General features: G+C 44.9%; 1 protein-coding gene across 4 annotated transcripts in view; it reads right to left on the bottom strand.

Moving 5' to 3' along the window:
• MYO1B (myosin IB) overlaps positions 1-26023 on the bottom strand; it is a 325313-nt gene that overhangs the window by 198504 nt on the left and 100786 nt on the right. For all 4 annotated transcript variants that reach the window (XM_040439420.1, XM_040439422.1, XM_040439424.1 and 1 more), the window contains exon 4: positions 2096-2190. In XM_040439420.1, coding sequence (XP_040295354.1) covers positions 2096-2190 — 95 coding nt within the window. The remainder of the gene's footprint in view (positions 1-2095; positions 2191-26023) is intronic.

The following is a 26023-nucleotide window of genomic DNA, read 5'->3' as shown; positions in this document are numbered from 1 at the left end:
AAAGTGAAAAATGTCATTTTTTTGCAAAAATTTCAGTAAATTTTGATTAATAACAAAAAAAGTAAAAATGTCAGCAGCAATGAAATAGCACCAAATAAAAGCTCTATTAGTGAGAAGAAAAGGAGGTAAAATTTATTTGGGTGGTAAGTTGTATGACCGCACAATAAACCGTGAAAGTAGTGTAGTGCAGAATAGTAAAAAGTGGTCTGGTCATTAAGGGTGTTTAAGCTAGAAGGGCTGAGGTGGTTAAATGTTGGGTTCTTATGATTTATACTGTTTGGGTGAAAGAGCAAGTAGCATCAATCTAGAGAAACCCCTTCATCGCTAAATGATTCCATAACCATCTGCATCTATATTAACTGAACGCACCTTTGAAACCTCCTTCTTCCACAACTACAGGAAATGGCTGTCTCCTATTCACATCATGGCTTCAATTATGCTAATGAAATAAAGATGCTACTAATAACATTGCTGGGTTTTCTTCCTTACAAGGCAAACACAGATTATTCTTCCATGCCCGGTTAACAAGCTTTTGCTATTAGACCCATTATAATACAATGAATTATCAACTTTGGATTTTTAAGCCTAACAGTCATCATAATCTGGTTTAACACTGTTAGAAACAATGCAAAGACTTCTACGGAAACAAATGTCCAGCTCTGCACTCAGATCAACCTAGCGGAGTTTATATGCCCATCTCCAATATTCCTATACCATGCACCAGCTGGGCACTACATAGAGATGAACAAAAGCCTATTGTAATAACCTACAAAGTAACCAATTCTCAGATTATAGATATTGTATATTATAATGTAGAAGGGTTCTCTGGAGGAGGAGGGGGGGGGAGAAGAAGCTTTGCCAATCACTCATAGCGACCATCAGCACCCCACAATTACACCTCAAGGAGCCAATGGGAACATAGGAAGCTCCCTCTATAAACTACTTAGATGTAGCGGTCAGCATTCACCATGGCATCTAAGGGGTTAAATAAATGGGATTAGATTCATCTTCAGTACTGGCAATTACAGCAGGAGCTAGAAGTCACTGTTAGGCCCCTGCAGTGATCCCATTACCCCACTGTACATGTACACTGTTTTGCAGGAACAGCTTGCCTTCAGTGCCATACATGTACAGCAGATATCAGGAAGGGGTTAAAAAAGGGAACCTGTCACATTGAACATGGTGTTTGTGTTTGAACTGCAGGCAGCATGTTCTAGAGCAGAAGGAGCTGAGCAGCAATATATATATATATATATATATATATATATATATATATATATATATATTTATATTTTTTATTTATTTTTTATGGGAAAAGACTGTATAAAACTTGTAATTTAAATACTTGCTCATTTTGAGCTTTTAAGTCAAGAAGGTGGTCCTATCAGTGATTGACAGCCTTCCCTCTAGGATTGTGCATACACAGATCGCTGATCACTGATGAGAAAACAAACATAATTAGCACCACAACATACCCTCCCATGGGGCAGACGTCCAATTTTCTTGGTACCAAAAACAATGGTCCAAAGGTGGTGCTCGCGGATTGGGATCCAGGCCAAGGATTCCTTGATGCAGAAGTAATTCAAAAGGATCCACAGCACTTTTACATAATCAAAAAATCCTTTCCTTTGTCCAGCAGCATACAATAAATGCGACGTTTAGACTTAAGTCGAAACGTCACATTTAATGATTACTGATAGGACCACCTCCTTGACTTTAAATGAACAAACATCTGAACCAATCTAAATTTGTATGGGGAGCTTGTGACTAGATGATGTAGGGGGTAGAGAAGGAATGGGGTGCACTGAATTTCTCCTCTTTTCCTACAGTCAGACATACAAGCTCAGCTGAGAACACATAGGTCTGGGGGTGCTGAGAGAGATAGCTGTTAGCCAAACATCTATTGGAGGTGTGTGGGTAGTTTTATAATCCATGTCATTTCAATGTCATCTAGGATTCACATTTTGCAGTTCTGAAAAGCAAAGCAGCCAATTCAGACATGCCTGCTGGACCCAGGGTGCCCACTGACGTCGTCTGATAGGTCACCCCAATGTAATACAACCATACCGAATAGTGGAAAATTTGATTACGGTACCTGTTTTTCCTGCTCCACTTTCACCAGTGATGAGAATACACTGATCCTTGTCTTGGTCCCTTAGAGAACGATACGCTTCATCAGAAAGAGCGTAACTGCAACATAAAAAGAGAAATAATGTGAAAAATCTCATCCGTTAGAAAAAAAAACCGCAGCTCTCTAATATGTGGAAAAGCGATCACAACTGCAGCACACAACGGGAAGGTACAGTACCCGCAATCTGCAACAAGACTGTATTTAATATTTGCTTGTAGGGAATTAAAGTAAAGTAGTGTGTGCTTTTTGTAATAATCCAGTAAGAAGAATGATGGGTTGCTTAGCAGTGTTCATTAAGCATGACATTTTATGGACATGAGGCTGTCAGGATATATGGAGCCCAAATCAGAAGTAAATAAATTATCAATTGCTGTCAGGTTACTAAAGCTTATTATCAGAAGATATTCAATAATATTTGGGGAGATATTGAGAAAAATCAGAGAAGCATTTATGTTCCTGGATCCATCCCCACTCCTGACATGCCCGTTTTAATAGCTTCATGCATTCCCCATGTAATAACAATTCAGGAACATTTATTCTTATGGGTCTGGGTTGTGTAATTCCTTTTTTATTTCTCTTTATTATTTCTAGAAGTTATGAATGAATTGCTAGCAGTCTGCAGTAAGGGTACAGAGGGGAGGTAACAAGTTGGGGGGGGTGTACCTGCACAGTCTGATAATGGCAGCACTGATTGGATAGAGCGAGTCTGAGCAGGTACACACCTCCAACTGGTTACCACCCCTATGTACCCTTACTGCAGACTGCTAGCACGGCACAACATAGAGACATAAGCATAGATGCTCCAGAATTGTTGTTACATGGGGAATGCATGAAGCTATTAAAAACAGGCATGTCACTTCCGGTTCCGGTGCGGGCATGTAGAGACGCTGGGGACTTATGCTCCGCTCCACCGCCAAACATACCTGCTAGTCCTGCTTCTCCACGGACAGCTGGAGTACTCCCGGTACCTGGGTGAAGCTCTGGCAACTGCATGGAGCGTTATCTGCTGAGAAGTGGGCAGAAATCTACTCCCCAGTCGGCAATAGAGACCGTGAGTACAGATGAGGTCAGTCCGAAGATGGCGCCGCTTCCTCCCTCCTCACCGAGGCGCACCTTGTCAGATGAGCAAGAAGCCCCATCTGCGTGTCGCTGGATCTCTTTGAATCCTCTGGTAAGGCGATCGACATCAAATTGCTGGCCACTGAAGTGGCAAAACAGTTAGCCCCCGATATTATAGCCTCTCGATCATCTACCCTGCACGCCGCACTCAACAAGTTACAGGAGGAGGTGGAACTGCAAGATCACAGGGTATCTGAAGTATAGCAACGGGTGGCATGCATTGAGGAGGAGGCTACGGATACTGCACAAAAGATGCAGGATTTATATCAGTTGGCAGAAAAGCTTAATGATCGCCTGGAAGACCTTGAAAACAGGTCTAGACGCAGTAATTTATGCTTGGTAGGCATACCAGAATCAGTATCAATGGCGCCATGTATTTGAGGTGGACCTGCCGCAGGCTCTGGGTCTTCAGGGTGGAAGAAGGAAGGTGGAAAGAGCCCATAGAGTGGGGCCTTGGAGGGATCAAGTGACGTCTACCCGCACTAAAGTGGACCAGAGGCCCAGACAGGCGATTTGTAAATATCTGGACTATTCCAACAAGGAGTACATTCTGCGGGCGTACCGAGCGAGGAGGGATCCATTGATCCTGAAAGGAACTAAGGTCCATCTCTTTGCCAATTACTCGGAAGTGGCGCGAAAACGGAGAGCTTTTGGCGCTGTGTGTACTAGCCTCTATAAAAACGGGACTAGATTTCAACTGGCCTACCCTGCTATACTGCGGATACAGCTCTCCGATGGTAGCTCCAAGCAATTCACGGATGCAATGGAGCTGGAGGAATATATGCAGAATCAAGCAGACCACAGGCAGGAAGCCACTGACTTGGATGCTGATCGTCATGATACAAATATGCGGGCTGGGGGAAATGGATGGCAACGGGTGCCCCAGGTTTCCTCATCTCTGCCACAGAGGATGTCAAAATCTCAGAAGCCAAATCTGCGAGGAAGATGGGAGGACTGTGACTTCATCATTTGGTTACATCCTGGTTATTTGGACCTTTCTAACCCTGTTTTTCTGTTCCAGGAAAGACTGTAGGGACATTTAATAGTTCCTGGGGAGTGTAGCATCTAGCATCTAAATGGCGGTGGTGTGCCGCGTCCAATGCCTGAAAAAAGGAAGTTCTTGAGCCGATTGTGGTACTAGCTAACAGTTTTTTACTTTTATAATTTTAAATTTTCTTTCTTAGTTACGGTTATAATGTTGCTGGTTTTATTTATGTTTGGGGGCAATGTATGAGCAGCCAATTGCTAATGTTCTATGGAGTACTGTCAGGCTGGGAGGCAGTGCTTCAAGCTTCAACAGAGGGTGGGAGGGGTTTCTGTCGACATATGGGTCTTGTACTAGTAACGAATTTATGAAGATAGTCTCGTGGAACGTGAAAGGGTTAAGATCTCCTAATAAGCGCATGAAGACATTTGCGCAGACTGAAGACAGACATAGCGCTGTTACAGGAGACCCATCTGTCGACAGCAGACTTCCATAGGATGAGGAAGCTGTGGGTGGGGGCAGTTTATGGTTCTGCGGCTATAGAAAGGAAAGAGGGAGTTTTAATTTTGATAGGTCGTCACTTATCGCATGTAGTTCATTCTGAGGAGGTAGATGACATGGGGAGGATGGTAAATCTCCACATTTCAGGTCTTTTTGGGGATTATAGTCTATACAATATATATGCACCGAATCAGGGCCACAAAGCCTTCTTTGATTTGTTATGAACCAAAATACTACAGGATACGCATAGCGCTAAAGTTGTTGGTGGGGATTTCAATGCAGTAATGAAGCAGCGGGAGCATAGAAGGTCAGACAGTGGCCATAGTCAACAATACACTCTGAGGGACTTTGCTGAGTCGTTGTCTCTCAGGGATGGATGGATGGATGGAGGTTCTCCAATACCCAAGGGAGGTAAACCACTCATTACTTTCATGCGCACAAGAGCTGGTCCAGAATTGATTATTTGTTTTTGTCACCAGCAATTCTACATAGAATGGCTGACATTACAATAGGCGATATGGTAATTTCAGATCATACTGGGGGAAGTGAGTTCATATGGAGGTTTCCTAATTACTTGGTAAAAGATGAGGAATTTGAAGGGCTGGTGGATGGCATTTGTGGATGACAATAGGGAACATGTGAATAATCAGATATTGTTCTGGGAAACGGCCAAAGCTGTTCTGAGAGGCAGGTTAATGGCATATGTCTCCTCTATTAAGAAGATAGCTAGGGCACAGTATGAGAGGGTGAGTGGATGTTTGAGAGCTGCTTACAGTAACTTTCTCTTGGCCCAGACCCAGATAGCCAAAGAGCGCTGGATCTCAGCTAAGAGAGACTTTGACGCATGGGCTGAGAAACTTGAGATTTCAAAGCGGTCCCAACTGGATGCTCGTCTGCACAGATTTGCCAATAAGTCTGGGAAGTTGCTGGCCTCTTTGGCCAGAGGGAGACGTCCAGTAAATCATATCCAGGCAGTGAGGAGGGGCGACGGGACCAGGGAGCACAGACCACAACAGATTAATAAGCTATTTGGTCAATATATGGCAGAATTTTACCAAAACGCTAGTGATAGAGTAGAAGGGAAGGCCTTTTTAGAGCGAATTTCCTTGCCAACTCTGACAGAAGAACAATTGAACGCCCCCTTGACGGCAGCGGAAATACAGGCTATTATAAAATCCTTTCCCTCTGGTAAGGCCCCCGGCCCCGATGAGTATACGTCCGACTTTTATAAAGCTATCGACGCCCAGGTGGTACCGTATCTAACTTCACTCTATTCTTCTTTGGTTGAGGGGAATGTATTGCCTGAACGAATGAATACGGCCCATATAACTTTACTCCATAAGGCTACTTTCACACTAGCGTTCGGGGCTCCGCTTGTGAGCTCCGTTTGAAGGCTCTCACAAGCGGCCCCGAACGCATCCGTACTGCCCCAATGCATTCTGAGTGGATGCGGATCCGCTCAGAATGCATCAGTCTGGCTCCGCTTGGCCTCCACTCCGCTCAGCAAGCGGACACCTGAACGCTGCTTGCAGCGTTCGGGTGTCCGCCTGGCCGTGCAGAGGCAAACGGATCCGTCCAGACTTACAATGTAAGTCAATGGGGACGGATCCATTTGAAGTTAACACAATATGGCTTAATTTTTAAACGGATCCGTCCCCCATTGACTTTCAATGTAAAGTCTGGACGGATCCATCTGAACAACTTTCACACTTAGAATTTTTTCTAAACTATAATGCAGACGGATCAGTTCTGAATGGATCCAAACGTCTGCATTATAGGAGCAGATCCGTCTGTGCAGACACCAGACGGACCAGCTCTGAACGCAAGTTTGAAAGTAGCCTTAGGCTGGTAAAGACCCAGAAAGTCTGACATCTTAAAGGCCGATTTTATTGATAAATCATGATCTTAAAATATTGTCAAAATTACTTGCCAATAGTTTGGCCGCTGTTCTCCCTGCTTTGATTTCCCCAGTGCAAGTAGGTTTCATTAAAGGTCGGGCGGCAGTAACCAATTTAAGGAAGGCACTGTTGGCCCTTTCAGTGGCGGGGAAGCGGGAGTATTGGGGGCAGGACCCAGCCATTCTCACTTTAGATGTCGAAAAGGCTTTTGATAGCATTAGCTGGAAATGGCTGGGTCTTACCCTGGACTCGGTGGGCATCAAGGGGACGTTTCGTACGTTTCTAGATGGTCTATATCTAAGTCCGAGGGCAAGGATCTGTACAGGAGGTTAAATGTCTGACTCTTTTGTTGCAAAGGGGAACTAGGCAGGGTTGCCCCCTGTCTCCTCTCTTGTTTGACTTGGCGATAGAGCCATTGTCAAGATGGTTAGACTCGGAGGAGCTATTTGAGGGTATGCGGGTTGGGACGAAGAAGATGCGTGCGGCTCTATTTGCTGACGACATTTTACTATTTATGGCCAACCCTTCGAGGGACATCGGGAAGGTAATCAAGGCATTAGAGGATTTTGGCTCTCTTTCTGGGCTAAAAATTTATAGATCTAAGAGTGAGTTCCTATTCTTGAAGGGTGCGGGGGCGGCGGGAGACGGGAAGGGGTCTGGGTGATATACAATAGCTCGCTCTCACATAACTTACGTATAAAAGTAGGGGTCACTCTTGAATCCGTATATAGACTCAACTATGACCCATTAATAGTTAAAATAGTTACGGAACTGCAAAGATGGCATGATCTTCCGCTGACGTTATTGGGGCGCAATCATCTTATTAAGATTGTCAGTTTCCAAATTGCTTTATCCTATGCAGACTATGCAGACTATCCCCATATAATTAAAGCACAAAGATGTCTCTAAAATAACTAAAGCGTTCACGACTTTAATGTGGCATGGAAAGAGGCGGAGGATACCAATACGTTCCCTAATGAAGGGGATTGAACAAGGAGGGATAGCTTTTCCCGATATAAGGGGATATAATCTGGCCTGCATGGCAAGGCATGTATGTGACTGGATAAACGGATCGAGTTATTATTCAGCTCTGACATTAGAGCGGGAATTCTGTGCTCCCTGGTCTCCTGTTGTGTTGCTTCATGCGAGGTTGCAGGTAATTCCTGTGTGGATCAAGCAATCTATGCTGTTCAAAGATACGATAGCCAGTATTTTTTGCGGAGAATCCTCCACGTAGCTATCTTACAGGATCTCCAAACATCTTCCTCTATGGAACAATCCCGAATTTGCGCAGGGTAGAACGAATAGATTGTTTGAGGAATGGAGATGAAAGGGGATTCTGCATGTAAAACACCTACTTCATGATACGGATCCTAGATGGCTAACGGGAGGAGAGTTGATTGAATTCTCTTTATTGTCCTTCCAAACTATCCAATGGTCCCAGATAAAGGAGGCCGTGATAAGTCAGCTGGTGTTGGTGCAAAAGGAGGTCCGTAGGAATATTTTGGATAGAATACTTGATTTAGGGAGGGTCTCGATTTCTACAATCTACACTGACATGAGGAAAGAGGATAGGATTAGTGATAGGAGTAAAAGTTTTGGGAAATGGGCTGAGCAGATAAATGATAATGATATTGAAAGAATGGGAAACGGTCAGGAGACATGTCATTAATGAGTCGTGGAGAGACACTCAGGTTAGATTTATGTACAGGGCCATATATGGCTTTAATATCCCCCGAGACCGAATAACTAACTGTCCGAAGTGTGGTTTGGGATACACCGACTTATTTCACGGCATTTGGACTTGCCCGTATAGCAAGCGATTGTGGGAAGAGGTGGGGGAATTGGTCCGAAGGTTTTGGGGAAGGGAGTTTATATTGACCCCCCAACTGTATTTATTTCATTATGAGAATGATGAGGTTGGTCGTGGAGGTTTACCCCGCTTATTTCATACTTTATGTATGATTGTGAAAAGAAGTATCCTACAAAAATGGCTTCAAGGTAATGCACCGGGGTTGCAGTTCATAATTGAACAATTAAAAAACGTATTTAATTTGGAAAGGTTGAATACTCTAGATGCGAAAGAACGACAAGCTAAGGGGTTGTTCCAAAAATGGAAACCATTTATTATTCATTGTATGTCTGATGAAGAAATACAGTTGTGTTCAAAATTATTCAACCCCCAATGCTGTAAAGGGTTTTAGGTAATTTAGTGTACATTTGTAATTGTGTTCAGAATGAAATCTTACAAGGACCTTTTAAAGAACCAAATGCAACTAAAATGACATCAATTGTTTTTGTAATACAGTATTAAATGTTTTTTTTGTGATTTCTTCATTGACACAATTATTCAACCCCTTAAAGACTACCACTCTTAAGAACAGAGGTTCATTCAAGTGTTTTCGATCAGGTATTGAAAACACCTGTGGATGTCAAGGAGCAGCAATCAAGCCTAATAAGCACCAATTAGGCAGATTTAAAAGGACTGTGATACTCCGCTCCTTCTAGACATTTACTGGTGTGTTTACAAACATGGTGAAGTCAAGAGAATGGTCCAGGAAGACAAGAGAAGAGGCGATTTCTCTTCACAGGAAGGGCAATGGCTATAAGAAGATTGCAAAGATGTTAAACATACCAAGAGACACCATAGGAAGCATCATTCGCAAATTCAAGGCAAAGGGCACTGTTGAAATGCTACCTGGTCGTGGCAGAAAGAAGATGCTGACTTCGACTGCTGTGCGCTACCTGAAGCGCAAAGTGGAGAAAAGTCCCCGTGTGACTGCTGAGGAACTGATAAAAGATTTGTCAGATGTGGGTACTGAAGTTTCCGCTCCGACAATAAGGCGCACACTGCCTCCATGCCAGAACTCCCAAAATCAATGTCAAACTGGCCAAAACACTCAATTTCAGTGGGGGTTGAATAATTTTGAACACAACTGTAATTATGAAACCGTTCACACTCACTGAGTGGTACTTAGATGGTCAACTGAGGGGGACGTTGGGCCGCCTGTTACTACAGTCTTCTAGCTCATCTTCGTCATATGGAAGGATTGCTTGAATATGTTAATGTACTTTGGCTGCTTGTATTGACCGAACTTTATTCCTATATGCATAATGCCCCTATGTAATTTGTTGAATTACTCTTTTTACACTCATTGTGCTGTTCTATGTTCAGAGGTGTACACTCTGGATGTGATGTCCGTTTTGTTGAAAATAAAGATTTAAAAAAAAAATTCAAGTTTAAAAATGGCTCTCGGCTGAACCGGAACTAAAAGTCACAGAGTACTGTGAATAAAAGTTTCTTAATATCAGGAGGAAAAAAAAAAAAAAAAAAAAAAAAAGCCATGTCAGGAGTGGTGAAAGGTTCTCTTTAAATAGGGTGTGCCAAGGAAAATATTCTACATCCAGCACCTGGATCTGAATACTTTTGTAATTTCATGTAATTTAAACTAAAGTATTGCCAATGAGTTATTCAATACAGTCTCAGTATAGCACCACCTTCTGTTTCTTGTTTTCCTCATCTCTCGGTCCACCTCACTGAGGTGCTTGCACATGCTCAGTTCCATCCTTAAACTGCCACCAGCCATATCTACTGTTAGAAGCTGTGACTTACAGGGAGAGAACTGCAGCAGAAAGGCCACACATCCGTAAGAAAGGGCATGCCCCTGGAGCTGCGATAAGGAGAGAGCTGCAGAGGAGAGCATGTCCACTGAGAAAGGCCACACCCTCTGAAATATGGAGGAGATAGACATAAAGAAGATGAAGAAGGTTGATTACACAGGAAGATGTGCTGCCGATAATCTGGCATCTTTCATACTGGCAAAAGATGCCCATCAGCAGATTCTCGTTCATTGACTGATCAAATACTCGATTATACGAGCAAATTATCAAGAATGAGTGTTCTTCCCGATAATCTGTCTAATAGGGGCTTTACTTGTAAGGCCGAGTTCACACTTCAGTTATTTGGTCAGTTACTCAGAGATCAGGTATAATGTAAAGATTTTCTCCAGTTTTGCTTTTTTGACCCGTACCTGGTTTTGGCTCACAATAAGGGCTCATTCAGACGGCCGTATGCTGTCCGCAATAATACTGAATGCTATCCGTTTTTTTGCGGATCCGCAAAAAAAACGGATCTGCAAAAAAACGGATAGCATTCAGTATTTTTGCAGACCCATAGACTTCAATGGGGCCATGTCCTGATTTTCACGGACAAGTATAGGACATGTTTCATTTTTTTTGCGGATCCGCAAAAAAACGGATAGCATTCAGTATTTTTGCGGACAGCATACGGCCGTCTGAATGAGCCCTAACTGACAGAAATAACTGATCAAATAACTTTCGGTCTGTAAAATATTAACTATTGTAACTAAGTATATAGCAGCTGTAACTAGAGAAATTCTGATGAAATCCAATCCATGTTTCAGGTTTGACGGACCAGAAATAATTGATCCACAACAATCTAAGACGATGGTTGCAGCACAACATTAGTCTATGCCCCACACTGCCGCAGACTCTCTCATTCAATATACGGGTGCTTTCCTAACATCTACTTAAAAAGGACCCTTCATGGCTCCAAACATTCTAAACTAAGTATCAGGACACGTAGGGCATAGTGCAGGGATCTAACTGCACTTACTATTATTTCTGGGCGCCGCTCCGTTCGCCCGCTGTGACCCCAGTTTTATTCTCTCGCCTGGTATGCTAATTTTAGCATTGGAGCAATGAGGAGACTGAGTCTGTCTCCGTGGGCGTCTCCTTCTCTCTGGCTGTGGCGCTGTCCGATCGCAGCAGAGAGCGTCACAGCCAAGGAGAAGGTGAGTTTTTGTTTTATTTTTTTCTCCCTGGCTGTGACGCTCTCTGCTGCGATCGGACAGCGCCACAGCCAGAGAGAAGGAGACGCCCACGGAGACAGACTCCGTCTCCTCATTGCTCCGATGCTAAAATTAGCATACCAAGCGGGAGAATGCAACTGGGGTCACAGCGGGCGAACGGAGCGGCGCCCAGAAAAAATAGTAAGTGCAGTTAGATCCCTGCACTATGCCCTACGTGTCCTGATACTTAGTTTATAATGTTTGGAGCCATGAAAGGTCCTCTAACACTTCCTACTTGCATTCAAATACATTAGCTACCATTTGTGATAGATGGTATAAGTGCATTATCTGTAGATGTCTGGTGGCATCAGAGGCAGAGCTTGCTAAGAGCTCATTTGTATTCCTTTCTTCCCAGAACAACAGAGGAGTATGTATGGCCTAGAAGTCTCCTCATGCTGATTAAGGCTCTCCATAAGGAGATCTTGTATTCCCCAAATCCTAACCTAGGCCTCTCACCCAGTTAAGCCAGTACTCTCTGCTCTGCACCGATGAGAAGCAACCACCCTGAAACAGCTGTCCGTCATGTCGCAAGGCCTACTTAAAAAGGGCCAAACACTGACTTACTGGCTGCCTTACATCTGGCAGAGGCGGCGCCTGCTAAGAGCTCATTTGCATCCCTTCTGTAGATCTTACAGCGGACGAGTAAACCCTACATTATACAGCAGATTCTCACACAGGATTGCGCTATATCTTGTATCTTACTACTGTTAAGCTGGGCTCACATATGCTCTGTGAACTTCAGCAGTGTGTTCCGGTGGAGGAACAGACTGCTGGAATTCACTGTATCCGCCATAGTTGCCGGTTTTCGTACGGACAAAAAACACACACTACTTGCAGCGTTTATGCTGGAAAGTGTCTGGATCCCATTACAGTGAATGGGGAAGAGGCAGTGCATGGTGGTATCCAGTGAACCCCGGAAAAGACTGCTGGACATAGAGCTTATAGCGCATATCTGAACCCAGCCTTACTTGCATGTAACAATACACAAAATAAAAGCCAAAAGGGTGACACTGACAAAAAAAAAAAAAAAAAGTGTTCAATAGTTTTATTCCTGGAACTAACGGCCTGCTGTCTGGAGAACTGTACAAATCTAATTTTCACTAAATGTAAGCCTATGATTTAAAATGTAAAATACAGTAGCCTTCAGTAAGAGAATTCCTGCCAAACACTGATGCTATACTACGTAGGCTTTCCGGTAATTATACCATCTATTATAGGACTGGCTATAAAAACGAACAGGTCGAGCACCTACAGATGGAAAATATGAGGAGTGGTAACAAAAGCAGTAACTTACTATACATCAAGAGGCCATATCATATCTCCTTACCCAGTCCTCACCGTTCCTTAAAGGGGTTGGTCACTTTCTGGCTAATTGTGACCAATGGATTTGTAAGATGACTATGTGGGACTTTATCATATAGCCTTTGTTGAAATTCTGTGCCATTTTCTATATTTTACAAGTTTTGCCTCCTTGTTGCCGTCTACACAGAGATTTGTGCAGATGCAGTGTGTTAAAACGGAGGAGGCTAAGTGATGTATCTGGTCACATGACCCTCCATAAGCGGCCATCTTATGGACAGGACCTCTATGTGGACAGCACAGAAGCTTTGCCCATCAAGGGGACATGGCTTATGCAATCTAAGGCTTCGTCCACATTTTTTTTTTTAAAAACTGTACGTGTTTTATCCTTAAAGGTGTCCATGTTTGGTCCGTGTGTCTGTTTTTTGCCCTCCATGTCTCATTTGTAGTCCAGACACTGTTCAGCTAAAGGTTATTTTCCAGAGCATCTCCTATTAGTGGTCAGACAAAAACATGGATACAATTCAGATGCCATCCATGTTGTTTCATGGACGCTTGGGGTACTTTCACACTAGCGTTTTTGTTTTCAGGCACTGAGTTCCGTCAAAAGGGCTCAATGTCGGAAAATAATTGATCAGGTATATCCCCATGTATTCTGAATGGAGAGTAATCCGTTCAGGATGCATCAGGATGTCTCCCGTTCTGTCATTTTGACTGATCAGGCCAAAGAGAAAACCGTAGCATGCAGTTTTATCTCCGGTGAAAAAAACTGAAGACTTGCCTGAATGCCGGATCCGTAATTTTTTCCATAGGAATGTATTCGTGCCAGATCCAGCATTCAAAATATCGGAATGCCGGATCCATCCTTCTGGTCTGCGCATGTGCAGGCCGAAAAAAAAAGGTGAAAAAAAAATATTAATGCCGGATCTGTTTTGCCAGATGACACCGGAAAGACGGATACAGCATTTCAATGCATTTTTTGGACTGATCAGGCATCAAGACTGATCAGGATCCTGATCAGTCTTACTAACGCCATCAGTCGGCATACGTTTTGCCGGATTCGGCAGGAAGTTCCGGCGATGGAACTGCTTGCTGGATCACTCTGCCGCAAGTGTGAAAGTAGCCTTAGACTATAATGGGTGTGTTTGGTCCACATTATAGTGCATGTATCTGAGTTTTCCACTGACCGACATTCAGTAAAAAAATACTGATGTGTGAACAGACACAATAAAAACAAAAGGGTATGTGTGCTGTCCGTGGAAAATGCAGACAGCACAAGTCAGTGAAAAGAGGAAATGTGAACGAGGCCTAACAAATGGCACAGAATATCAACAGGTCTATATTACCAAGAGCCATATAGTCATCGGCATCAGCATCCAGAAAGTTGACGGCCCCTTTAAATGGGTATTCCACTTTCAGCAGCAGACAGAAGTCATTTCCCCAACTCTCTCTTTTGTATGTGATCTGAAGCTCTCATGGGATGGACAACCAGCTGTCACCAAGCTGACATCACAGACTAAAACAAGCTGAACATCCTAGATCTACATGGAATGAACCTACATGTAGATGCAGATTCCCCAACCACTGATAACACCCATTTCCCCACAGAAGCACACTATCTAGCCATTTAAAGGGGAAGTCTGATGTCTGACAACAGGTGTTCCATTTTGTTAATTGGACACTGAATCCGCTGCTTTTAATAAGACAGTTCCATAATATTGTACACTGTCGGGTCATTTCATACGAGTACGTTTCATTGATTACTAGCAGAAGGACCCGGCTTCGCATGGGTATATTTCATCTATTACATTTAATATTTGTGTGTCGTTAAAAGAGATCAACAGTATCCCCCATAACAGTGACCTCTACAGCACCCCACCGCCTTAAAACTGACCCCCGCCGCCACAATGCCCTGCCACTTTAAACCTCCACAGCAGCCCGCCCCTTTAACACAGAGTTTCACAGCACCCTACTCCCTTGATAGTGACCTCCTTAATGGATGCCCCCCTAACAGTGACCTCCACAGTACCCTGCTGCCTTAACAGTGACTTCCAAAGCAGTTGCCCCTTTAATAGTGACCTCCACAGTGCCCTGCCCCTTTAATTCTAGGGCTACACGACAACATTTTGTGTCCACAATTTTTATAATGATAGGCTATGGTGTCACACTGCGACATGTGACATGCTGCAACTCCGACACGACAGTTGCAAAAAATCCTTCCAAGTGATCGCGGAACATACATTATACATATATATATTTAGACATTTGAATATGCACAGGGGATGAACATTAGTAACTAATCTCTTGATGTCAAGGTGCATCCCTTTAAATCAAACAATATCTCTTTATTAAAGGGTTTCTGTCACCCCACTAAAGTGATTTTTTTTTTTTGGGCTAGTTAAATTAGTTATATAGCGATATATGAAAATATAATAGTGTTCCTTACTTTGATCCATCAGTTTAGTCAAAAAACGAAGTTTTATCCTATGCAAATTCGGTCTCTACCAGCAAGTAGGGCGTCTACTTGCTGGTAGCTGCTGCAGAAATCCGCCCCCTCCTCTTGTTGATTGACAGGGCCAGCCGGGATCTCCTCCTCCGGCCAGCCCTGTCGGCATTTCAAAAATCGCGCGCCCGTGTTGAATCTGCGCAGGCGCTCTGAGATGAGGAGGCTCGTCTCCTCAGAGCTCCCTCAGTGCGCCTGCGCCGATGACATCATCGAAATAGAAGATGTCATCGGCGCCCTACTTGCTGGTAGAGACCGAATTTGCATAGGATAAAACTTCGTTTTTTGACTAAACTGCTGGATCAAAGTAAGGAACACTATTATATTTTCAGATATCGCTATATAACTAATTTAACTAGCCCAAAAAAAAAAAAAAAAATCACTTTAGTGGGGTGACAGAAACCCTTTAAGGGTTAAAGTACAACCTGTATATTTAGGATTCATCAATAGGATTGACAACGCATCAGCTGTGGAGGCCATCTCTAGCCATATCAATGACATGGCAACTGGGTTTATAATTAACATCACAATGCCACTAGTGTCAGAATCATGGACTTCATAAATGTATCTGGAAGTCAGACAAAAGCTGGTCATATCCACGTTCTAGTGTAAAACATGGAAATGTTGGATATCAGACAAAGTCCCTCTTTTGGGCTCATCTGAATAATTAAGGTGTATAGAATGTGGTGCACTTAAAATAGTAAACGGCTCCAATGTATATTACAAATTGTAGAACTTTTATTCAGGTCCAAAAAATTTTCTCTTTTTTACATAAAACTGGAAAACCGCTTTTATTTTAGTTTTCAAATAACGTTATATCAGCTAGATAGTTAACAGTCTGACCCCATGCAAAGGTAGCAGATTGTAATCAGTGCACTCCCTGCCTCTTCCCCCAAGGAGGTAGATCACTCTGCACTACCTGGTTACAGAGGTCATGTAACTATACAAGGGGAGGGGGATTCTTCCCAGAGGTGTCAGAAGTCTGTTGTGCCAGGTCTCGTCCTTTACAGCAAACAAAGAATTCATGTACAGTGTAAGTGTCTCAGAAGATCAGCTAATTCTCATTTCTGCTGCTCCCGAGCCTTTTGATCTTATAACCACACAATAATTATGGGAATCTAAAGAGCGATAAAGTAAATTTAGAGCAACCATATCCAAAAGAATTGCATAATATTACAATAATGGATAATCATCCATTAATTTATATCTTCTTACATAGAATGTATGAGAGTAGTCAGCGCTGGCAGAAGTACCGGGCCCTCATTAGAAGGAAGGGGCCCAGGCAGTCATGCCAAAGCCTCGCCTGCCAGTACATACACACACAAAAATAAATGTATACTGGAGAGGCCCAGGCCATAATAGATTACAGATCTAGTAGCCGGACTCGAGCCTGAACTGGGCTGCTGTATCTGTCATCCATTACAGCCTGGGCCTCATTCCCATCCTGTGCTCCCCCTACCAGCAGGGGCAATGCATTGACGTTACTACTCCTGCTGGAGATCTTCCCCTGTTCAGCATGTGCGGCGATGTCACTGCATCGTACCTGCTGCTAGGGAGAGCATCATGTGCCCCATTCACCAACTGTGGGGGAAACAAGGGGGCATCACTACTAAGAACAGGACACTGAGTGGGGCATACAGGGCCTGGGCAGCATACTGTAAACTCTTGACTCCTACTCTTGTCCAGCATTAGTGAGCATTTTCTTTTCCAGATTTTTTTTTTATATGAGTGGGTGGGGGGGGGGGGGAATTAAAAGGTAAGGGTGGGCGGTCATGGGAAAGTTGTTATGGAGCCCAGCCTATTCTAGTTACATCCCTGACAGTCTTTATCTACAGTACATTTTGATGGAAAGCCTAAAGCCGGTATTAGACAGGCAAATCCAGACAGGATTGTCGGGAGAGAAGCGTTCCCTCCCGGCACTTGCTAGCTAGTGGAGGAGACCAAGGCTATTACATGCAGCGAACTCCCCTGCCGCATGAGGAGGAGCGATCGATATGCCATGGCTCGTCCCCAATGCTGTCTAGTGCAGGGGTCAGCAACCTTCAGCACTCCAGCATGCTCCATTCATTTCTAGAGGAGTTTGGAGAAGAGCAGAGTACATATCCATGCTGGAAGTTTCACAACAGCTGGCGTGCCGGAGGTTGCCTACACCTGGTCTAGTGGTTTGCCAGTGCAGATCGCTATTAGACAGCACAATCTGCCGCAGTCCACCGCCGATTTTGAAGCACGCTTAAAAAAATCTGAATTGCCAGATGAACAAGCGTTTGCACGTTCATGGGGAAAGCGGCAGCAGCATTACTCTACAGGAAGATCGCGAACGCTCGTTAGCGATTATCGGCCAGTATAATACAGCCTTAAATATTAATATAGTCTTTACTTGTATAGCGCCACCATATTCCACAGCGCTTTACAATTCAGAGATCCTTGCCGCATTATATGCATTCTATTTGACGGCATGTTGTGAAGTATATATGGAGCAGGTGTCCAGGAAATCCCCACAGACTGTGGTATGTATAACATGAGCACTGTCATTTACTAGCATATAGCACACATGACAAGAAAACATTCTGAATGTCCTACAGAAATCTCAGAAACTTCTAATGTCACAGGAGGACACCAATAGACGGTGCTCTGCACAGTGGCAGATTTAGGAAAATGGTTTAAAATAAAAGCAGGTTGCGCCCCATAACCAATCACTAGGCAGCTTTCATTCTGCAAGAGCAGAATATAAAATTAAAGGTTTCCTATAACTGGTTATGGGCAGCAGTTCTATGAGATTTCTAGGTGTCTAATATTCCACTGGCTAATAGGGGTTTTGCAGCAAGGCAACATCTTTAGCAAAATGCCCAGAATCGTGTAAAAAAATAAAATAGAACTGAAATAACAGAAATCAACAAAGCACATTATGAGGTCTAAGCTGGAGCTGGCAAAAAGAAGGCACAGTCCACCCCAAGTCCAAAGAGAATATTCTACTGCGCCAAAAGATCTCAAGTACTAGTCCAAATTCTTTTCAGACGAAAACTTCCTTTACTCCGCCATGGATAAAGTGGAATGTGCTGAGCCTGCTGCACTGAAGTGTGACACTGAAACTTGTAGTTCTACACCAATAGATGTCATTCCAGGAAAAACTATTTTATTATAAGCGGTGTAAGAAGGTGCAAGTGTCCGCTGTTGACAAAAGGTATGTGTCACCAAGGTTCCTGGCCTCGGTGAAGAGCTGGTATTTTCAGGTGTCAGCAGCAGCTAATGCTGATTGACACTTTGCTATTTTACTATGGCTGTATAGCTGATCCGGGGCGGCTCTTACTGGAAGTAGTCAAAAGTGATGGGTGGGTGACTACTCCCCAAGTTCCAGGCCGGGTCTTGACTGGCCTATAAAAAAAAAAAAAAAAAAAAAAGCCAGCAATGTCAGCTAATGGTGATTACCTCTTCCTGACAGATGAGCTCTGGCAATCGCTGGTGTGGGAATTGAGCCCTGTGCTTGGCTGAAAAGCCGAGACCTGTGCATAGGAGAGCAGGTCACCTAAAGCCTGCAATTTGACTGCTGGAGGCAGAACCGCCGACAAGGTGACGTTTAGGGATGAGCGAACCCGAACTGTATAGTTCGGGTTCGTACCGAATTTTGGGGTGTCCGTGACACGGACCCGAACATTTTCGTAAAAGTCCGGGTTCGGTGCTTTCTTGGCGCTTTTTGAAAGGCTGCAAAGCAGCCAATCAACAAGCGTCATACTACTTGGCCCAAGAGGCCATCACAGCCATGCCTACTATTGGCATGGCTGTGATTGGCCAGTGCACCATGTGACCCAGCCTCTATTTAAGCTGGAGTCACGTAGCGCCGCACGTCACTCTGCTATGATCAGTATAGGGAGAGGTTGCAGCTGCGACGTTAGGGAGAGATTAGGCAGATTAACTCCTCCAAAAGACTTCATTCTGTGATCGATCTGCAGCTGTGGATCATTGAAGTGCTATTATTGACTTGCTCACTTTTTTGAGGCTGCCCAGAGCGTTTTTAGATCACTTTTTTTCTGGGGTGATCGGCGGCCATTTTGTAACTTGTGGTGCGCCAGCACGAGCTATCACCAAGTGTATTTAACCATCGATAGTGTGGTTATTTTGTGCTATATCCTACATCAGCTGCAGGCTGAGCCTGTGTCACCGAAGTGCATTTAACCATCAACAGTCTGGTTATTTTTTGGCCATATACTACATCAGCTGCAGGCTGAGCCTGTGTCACCCAAGTGTATTTAACCATCGATAGTGTGGTTATTTTGTGCTATATCCTACATCAGCTGCAGGCTGAGCCTGTGTCACCCAAGTGCATTTAACCATCAACAGTGTGGTTATTTTTTAGCCATATATTACATCAGGGGCAAGTTGAGCCTGTCACCCAGCGCCTAAAAAATAGACCTGACATTTCTATTCAACCAAATCTGTACTGTTTTAGCTGGTCAAGTTATTTGTATTGACCGTAAAAGCACACTTTTTTTCTGGGTTGAAAAAGCATTCCCAAATTTTCCATTCTCAAAATTGTGGTGAACGGGAACAATGAGGAAAACATCTAATAAGGGACGCGGACATGGTCGTGGTGGTGTTAGTGGACCCTCTGGTGCTGGGAGAGGACGTGGCCGTTCTGCCACAGCCACACGTCCTAGTGAACCAACTACCTCAGGTCCCAGTAGCCAGCAGAATTTACAGCGATATTTGGTGGGGCCCAATGCCCTTCTAAGGATGGTAAGGCCTGAGCAGGTACAGGCATTAGTCAATTGGGTGGCCGACAGTGGATCCAGCACGTTCACATTATCTCCCACCCAGTCTTCTGCAGAAAGCGCACAGATGGCGCATGAAAACCAAGCCCATCGGTCTGTCACATCACCCCCATGCATATCAGGGAAACTGTCTGAGCCTCAAGTTATGCAGCAGTCTCTTATGCTGTTTGAAGACTCTGCTGCCAGGGTTTCCCAAGGGCATCCACCTAGCCCTTCCCCAGGGGTGGAAGAGATAGAATGCACTAACGCACAACCACTTATTTTTCCTGATGATGAGGACATGGGAATACCACCTCAGCACGTCTCTGATGATGACGAAACACAGGTGCCAACTGCTGCGTCTTTCTGCAGTGTGCAGACTGAACAGGAGGTCAGGGATCAAGACTGGGTGGAAGACGATGCAGGGGACGATGAGGTCCTAGACCCCACATGGAATGAAGGTCGTGCCACTGACTTTCACAGTTCGGAGGAAGAGGCAGTGGTGAGACCGAGCCAACAGCGTAGCAAAAGAGGGAGCAGTGGGCAAAAATCAGAACACCCGCCGCCAAGAGACTCCGCCTGCTACTGACCGCCGCCATCTGGGACCGAGCACCCCAAAGGCAGCTTCAAGAAGTTCCCTGGCATGGCACTTCTTCAAACAATGTGCTGACGACAAGACCCGAGTGGTTTGCACGCTGTGCCATCAGAGCCTGAAGCGAGGCATTAACGTTCTGAACCTTAGCACAACCTGCATGACCAGGCACCTGCATGCAAAGCATGAACTGCAGTGGAGTAAACACCTTAAAAACAAGGAAGTCACTCAGGCTCCCCCTGCTACCTCTTCTGCTGCTGCCGCCTCGGCCTCTTCTGCTGCTGCCGCCTCGGCCTCTTCCTCCGCCTCTGGAGGAACGTTGGCACCTGCCGCCCAGCAAACATGGGATGTACCACCAACACCACCACCTGCGTCACCAAGCATCTCAACCATGTCACACGGCAGCGTTCAGCTCTCCATCTCACAAACATTTGAGAGAAAGCGTAAATTCCCACCTAGCCACCCTCGATCCCTGGCCCTGAATGCCAGCATTTCTAAACTACTGGCCTATGAAATGCTGTCATTTAGGCTGGTGGACACACACAGCTTCAAACAGCTCATGTCACTTGCTGTCCCACAGTATGTTGTTCCCAGCCGCCACTACTTCTCCAAGAGAGCCGTGCCTTCCCTGCACAAACAAGTGTCCGATAAAATCAAGTGTGCACTGCGCAACGCCATCTGTGGCAAGGTCCACCTAACCACAGATACGTGGACCAGTAAGCACGGCCAGGGACGCTATATCTCCCTAACTGCACACTGGATAAATGTAGTGGCGGCTGGGCCCCAGGCGGAGAGCTGTTTGGCGCACGTCCTTCCGCCGCCAAGGATCGCAGGGCAACATTCTTTGCCTCCTGTCTCCTCCTCCTCCTACTCAGCTTCCTCCTCCTCTTCTTCCACCTGCTCATCCAGTCAGCCACACACCTTCACCACCAACTTCAGCACAGCACGGGGTAAACGTCAGCAGGCCATTCTGAAACTCATATGTTTGGGGGACAGGCCCCACACCGCACAGGAGTTGTGGCGGGGTATAGAACAACAGACCGACGAGTGGTTGCTGCCGGTGAGCATCAAGCCCGGCCTGGTGGTGTGCGATAATGGGCGAAATCTCGTTGCAGCTCTGGGACTAGCCGGTTTGACGCACATCCCTTGCCTGGCGCATGTGCTGAATTTGGTGGTGCAGAAGTTCATTCGCAACTACCCCGACATGTCAGAGCTGCTACATAAAGTGCGGGTCGTCTGTTCGCGCTTCCGGCGTTCACACCCTGCCGCTGCTCGCCTGTCTGAGCTACAGCGTAACTTCGGCCTTCCCGCTCACCGCCTCATATGCGACGTGCCCACCAGGTGGAACTCCACCTTGCATATGCTGGACAGACTGTGCGAGCAGCAGCAGGTCATAGTGGAGTTTCAGCTGCAGCACGCACGGGTCAGTCGCACTGTGGATCAGACCCACTTCACCACCAATGACTGGGCCTCCATGCGAGACCTGTGTGCCCTGTTGCGCTGTTTCGAGTACTCCACCAACATGGCCAGTGGCGATGACGCCGTTATCAGCGTTACAATACCACTTCTATGTCTCCTTGAGAAAACACTTAGGGCGATGATGGAAGAGGAGGTGGCCCAGGAGGAAGAGGAGGAAGAGGGGTCATTTTTAGCACTTTCAGGCCAGTCTCTTCGAAGTGACTCAGAGGGAGGTTTTTTGCAACACCAGAGGCCAGGTACAAATGTGGCCAGACAGGGCCCACTACTGGAGGACGAGGAGGACGAGGATGAGGAGGAGGTGGAGGAGGATGAGGATGAAGCATGTTCACAGCGGGGTGGCACCCAAAGCAGCTCGGGCCCATCACTGGTGCGTGGCTGGGGGGAAACACAGGACGATGACGATACGCCTCCCACAGAGGACAGCTTGTCCTTACCTCTGGGCAGCCTGGCACACATGAGCGACTACATGCTGCAGTGCCTGCGCAACGACAGCAGAGTTGCCCACATTTTAACGTGTGCGGACTACTGGGTTGCCACCCTGCTGGATCCCCGGTACAAAGACAATGTGCCCACCTTACTTCCTACACCGCGCTACTGAGAGCATTCCCAAATGTCACAGGGGAACCAGTGGAAGCCCAAGGCGAAGGCAGAGGAGGAGCAAGAGGTCGCCAACGCAGCTGTGTCACGCCCAGCTCCTCTGAGGGCAGGGTTAGCATGGCAGAGATGTGGAAAAGTTTTGTCAACACGCCACAGCTAAGTGCACCACCACCTGATACGGAACGTGTTAGCAGGAGGCAACATTTCACTAACATGGTGGAACAGTACCTGTGCACACCCCTCCACGTACTGACTGATGGTTCTGCCCCATTCAACTTCTGGGTCTCCAAATTGTCCACGTGGCCAGAGCTAGCCTTTTATGCCTTGGAGGTGCTGGCCTGCCCGGCGGCCAGCGTTTTGTCTGAACGTATATTCAGCACGGCAGGGGGCGTCATTACAGACAAACGCAGCCGCCTGTCTACAGCCAATGTGGACAAGCTGACGTTCATAAAAATGAACCAGGCATGGATCCCACAGGACCTGTCCATCCCTTGTGCAGATTAGATCTTAACTACCTCCCCTTAACAATATATTATTCTACTCCAGGGCACTTCCTCATTCAATACTATTTTTAATTTCATTTTACCATTATATTGCGGGGCAACCCAAAGTTGAATGAACCTCTCCTCTGTCTGGGTGCCGGGGCCTAAATGTGTGACAGTGGCCTGTTCCAGTGGGGGGTGACGTGAAGCCTGATTTTCTGCTATGACATGAAGACAGATTCTGCGCTGACATAAGGCCAGATTCTCTGTTACGGGACCTCTCCTCTGCCTGGGTGCCGGGGCCTAAATATGTGACAGTGGCCTGTTCCAGTGGTGGGTGACGTGAAGCCTGATTCTCTGCTATGACATGAAGACTGATTCTGCGCCGACATGAAGCCAGATTCTCTGCTATGGCATGAAGAGACTGATTCTCTGCTGACGTGAAGCCAGATTCTCTGCTATGGGACCTCTGTCCAATTGATATTGGTTCATTTTTATTTTTTTTATTTTAATTTTAATTCATTTCCCTATCCACATTTGTTTGCAGGGGATTTACCTACATGTTGCTGCCGTTTGCAGCCCTCTAGCTCTTTCCTGGGCTGTTTTACAGCCTTTTTAGTGCCCAAAAGTTCGGGTCCCCATTGACTTCAATGGGGTTCGGGACGAAGTTCGGATCGGGTTCGGATCCCGAACCCGAACATTTCCGGGAAGTTCGGCCGAACTTCTCGAACCCGAACATCCAGGTGTTCGCTCAACTCTAGTGACGTTTTGTTATGCACAAAACTTTCCACTCTGTGTGAACAAACACCAACCTTGCAAAGAGTGTTTTCTGTTTGACCTTATGTGTGAATAAACACGGACATTTGAATTACGAACTTGTACTTTGCCTCTGTACTGCACCCGCTTATCCCAACTACCAGAGTGAATACCTACAGCAGATATCACATAGTAAAATGCCATACAGCACGGCGAGAACTAGCCAGGACCCTGGATTTCACCTCTCTCGGGCTTCTTCTCGGACATACTAAGCATTCATCTAATCATACAATTTAAATAGCTGCTGATCTGTATCCCATTAATACAGGTCATATAAACACAAAATCCTTTCCGTGGTCACATCATCTGTTTAATTTAGTACATCCATATAACATAGTCCAATCATTATATGGATATACTGAACTGATGATGTCACTAAGGAAAGGCTTTTATGTGTGTTTATAATGTGACATGTATTAATAGGGTAGAGAACAGCAGCTATTATAATTGTATCAGAACCAATACTCACCTTTAACAATCATCTGCTGCAGCCACTCCAACCCTCACCAGGTCCTTGCAGTCCTCTGCTTCCTGGTCCAGCCGTGACACACAAGAAAATGGGAAGAGTTGACCATTCATGGCTCAGTGCTGTGACCAGGCATTGGCTGAGCAGTCCTCTCTAGCCATTTTGTCCGTGTCAAGCCTGGACCAGGAAGTGGATACCAGCGGGGGCGGCACCAGTGGCCATTTTGACTGGGAGTATCAATTCTTATCCTTTTTACACCATTCTAAGCACTGTACTAAACATTTTGCCCTACTGGACAACTACTTCAAGCCTTCCAAAGGATAATAATGATATTATGTAATAATGATGTAATAAATAATAATGTAATAATAAATAATAATGAAATATTACATTATTATTATATTACATCATTATTACTACATCACATTATATCATCAATTACATCATTATCACATCATCACATTATTATTATATCACATCATTATTATCACATCATTATTATTACTATAATAATAATAACGATGATGTAATATCACATCATCATTACATCATTATTATTACTACATCATTATTACTATTATCACATTATTATAATAATGTACTAATAATAATATTATAATGATGTAATAATATTATAATGATGTAATATTATAATGATGTAATATTATAATAATGATGATTTAATAATATAATGATGATGTAATAATAATAATAATAATAATAATAAAATTATATAATAATAATTATATATATTTGATCAGGGACAGCAGTTACCACTGCCATAGAGGTTCCCCCACCTTTTCCAATAGGGAGATATGCTGTGGAAGACTTGAAAACGCTTGAAACGCCTAGAAACACAAAAGGTGCCCATACACACAGCGTTTTTGCCACACTGCTCAATGTGCTTCAACAGTACTGAAAACTGCATTGTACAAACCAGAACAATCTGTGGCAAAGAAGCACATGGGTTTGCCACATTGTTCTCAGCCATGCAGTGATTAACCATATGGGCACCCAACTAAGAAAGGCCAGAATACAAGTTCTAATGAATGAATGACAAAGAGGCAAAGAGAAAGATTTTAGCAGCGTTGAATGAGTTTTAGGGTTTGGAATATGGATGGCCTACCCTCAGGATAAGCAATCAATATTGAGTTCAGTGGAGGTCTAACTCTCAACACCCCCACCGATTAGCAGCGGCAATGCAGAGTACTGAACTTTGTCCCATTTACTGTACTACCAATACTAAGTAGATGGTGTGCACCTAAATAATTGAACACCTACAAATAGCTGATCGGTATCCCAAGAGTCTGATGCCCCTTGGTCTGATATTGACCAGGGAGACACAGGGAAGGCACAAGATGACAAGTCTCAGCGCTTGCTCAGTTGGAATCTGCACTGCTTGGAGCTCAGCAGGAGATACACTAAGCAAACGCTGAGACCAGAAGACACAGTGTAGGGCAGATCTCAGAGCTTGAAGAGCAGCAGGCACAAGAAAACATGGCTAGACAATATATCTAGCCCTGTCAATCTAGGGGAAGA

Source organism: Bufo bufo, chromosome 7, assembly GCF_905171765.1.
Source record: "Bufo bufo chromosome 7, aBufBuf1.1, whole genome shotgun sequence".
Taxonomy (NCBI): domain Eukaryota; kingdom Metazoa; phylum Chordata; class Amphibia; order Anura; family Bufonidae; genus Bufo; species Bufo bufo.
The sequence above is the reverse complement of the archived record's forward strand: the minus strand, read 5'-3'. Positions and strand labels throughout refer to the sequence as shown.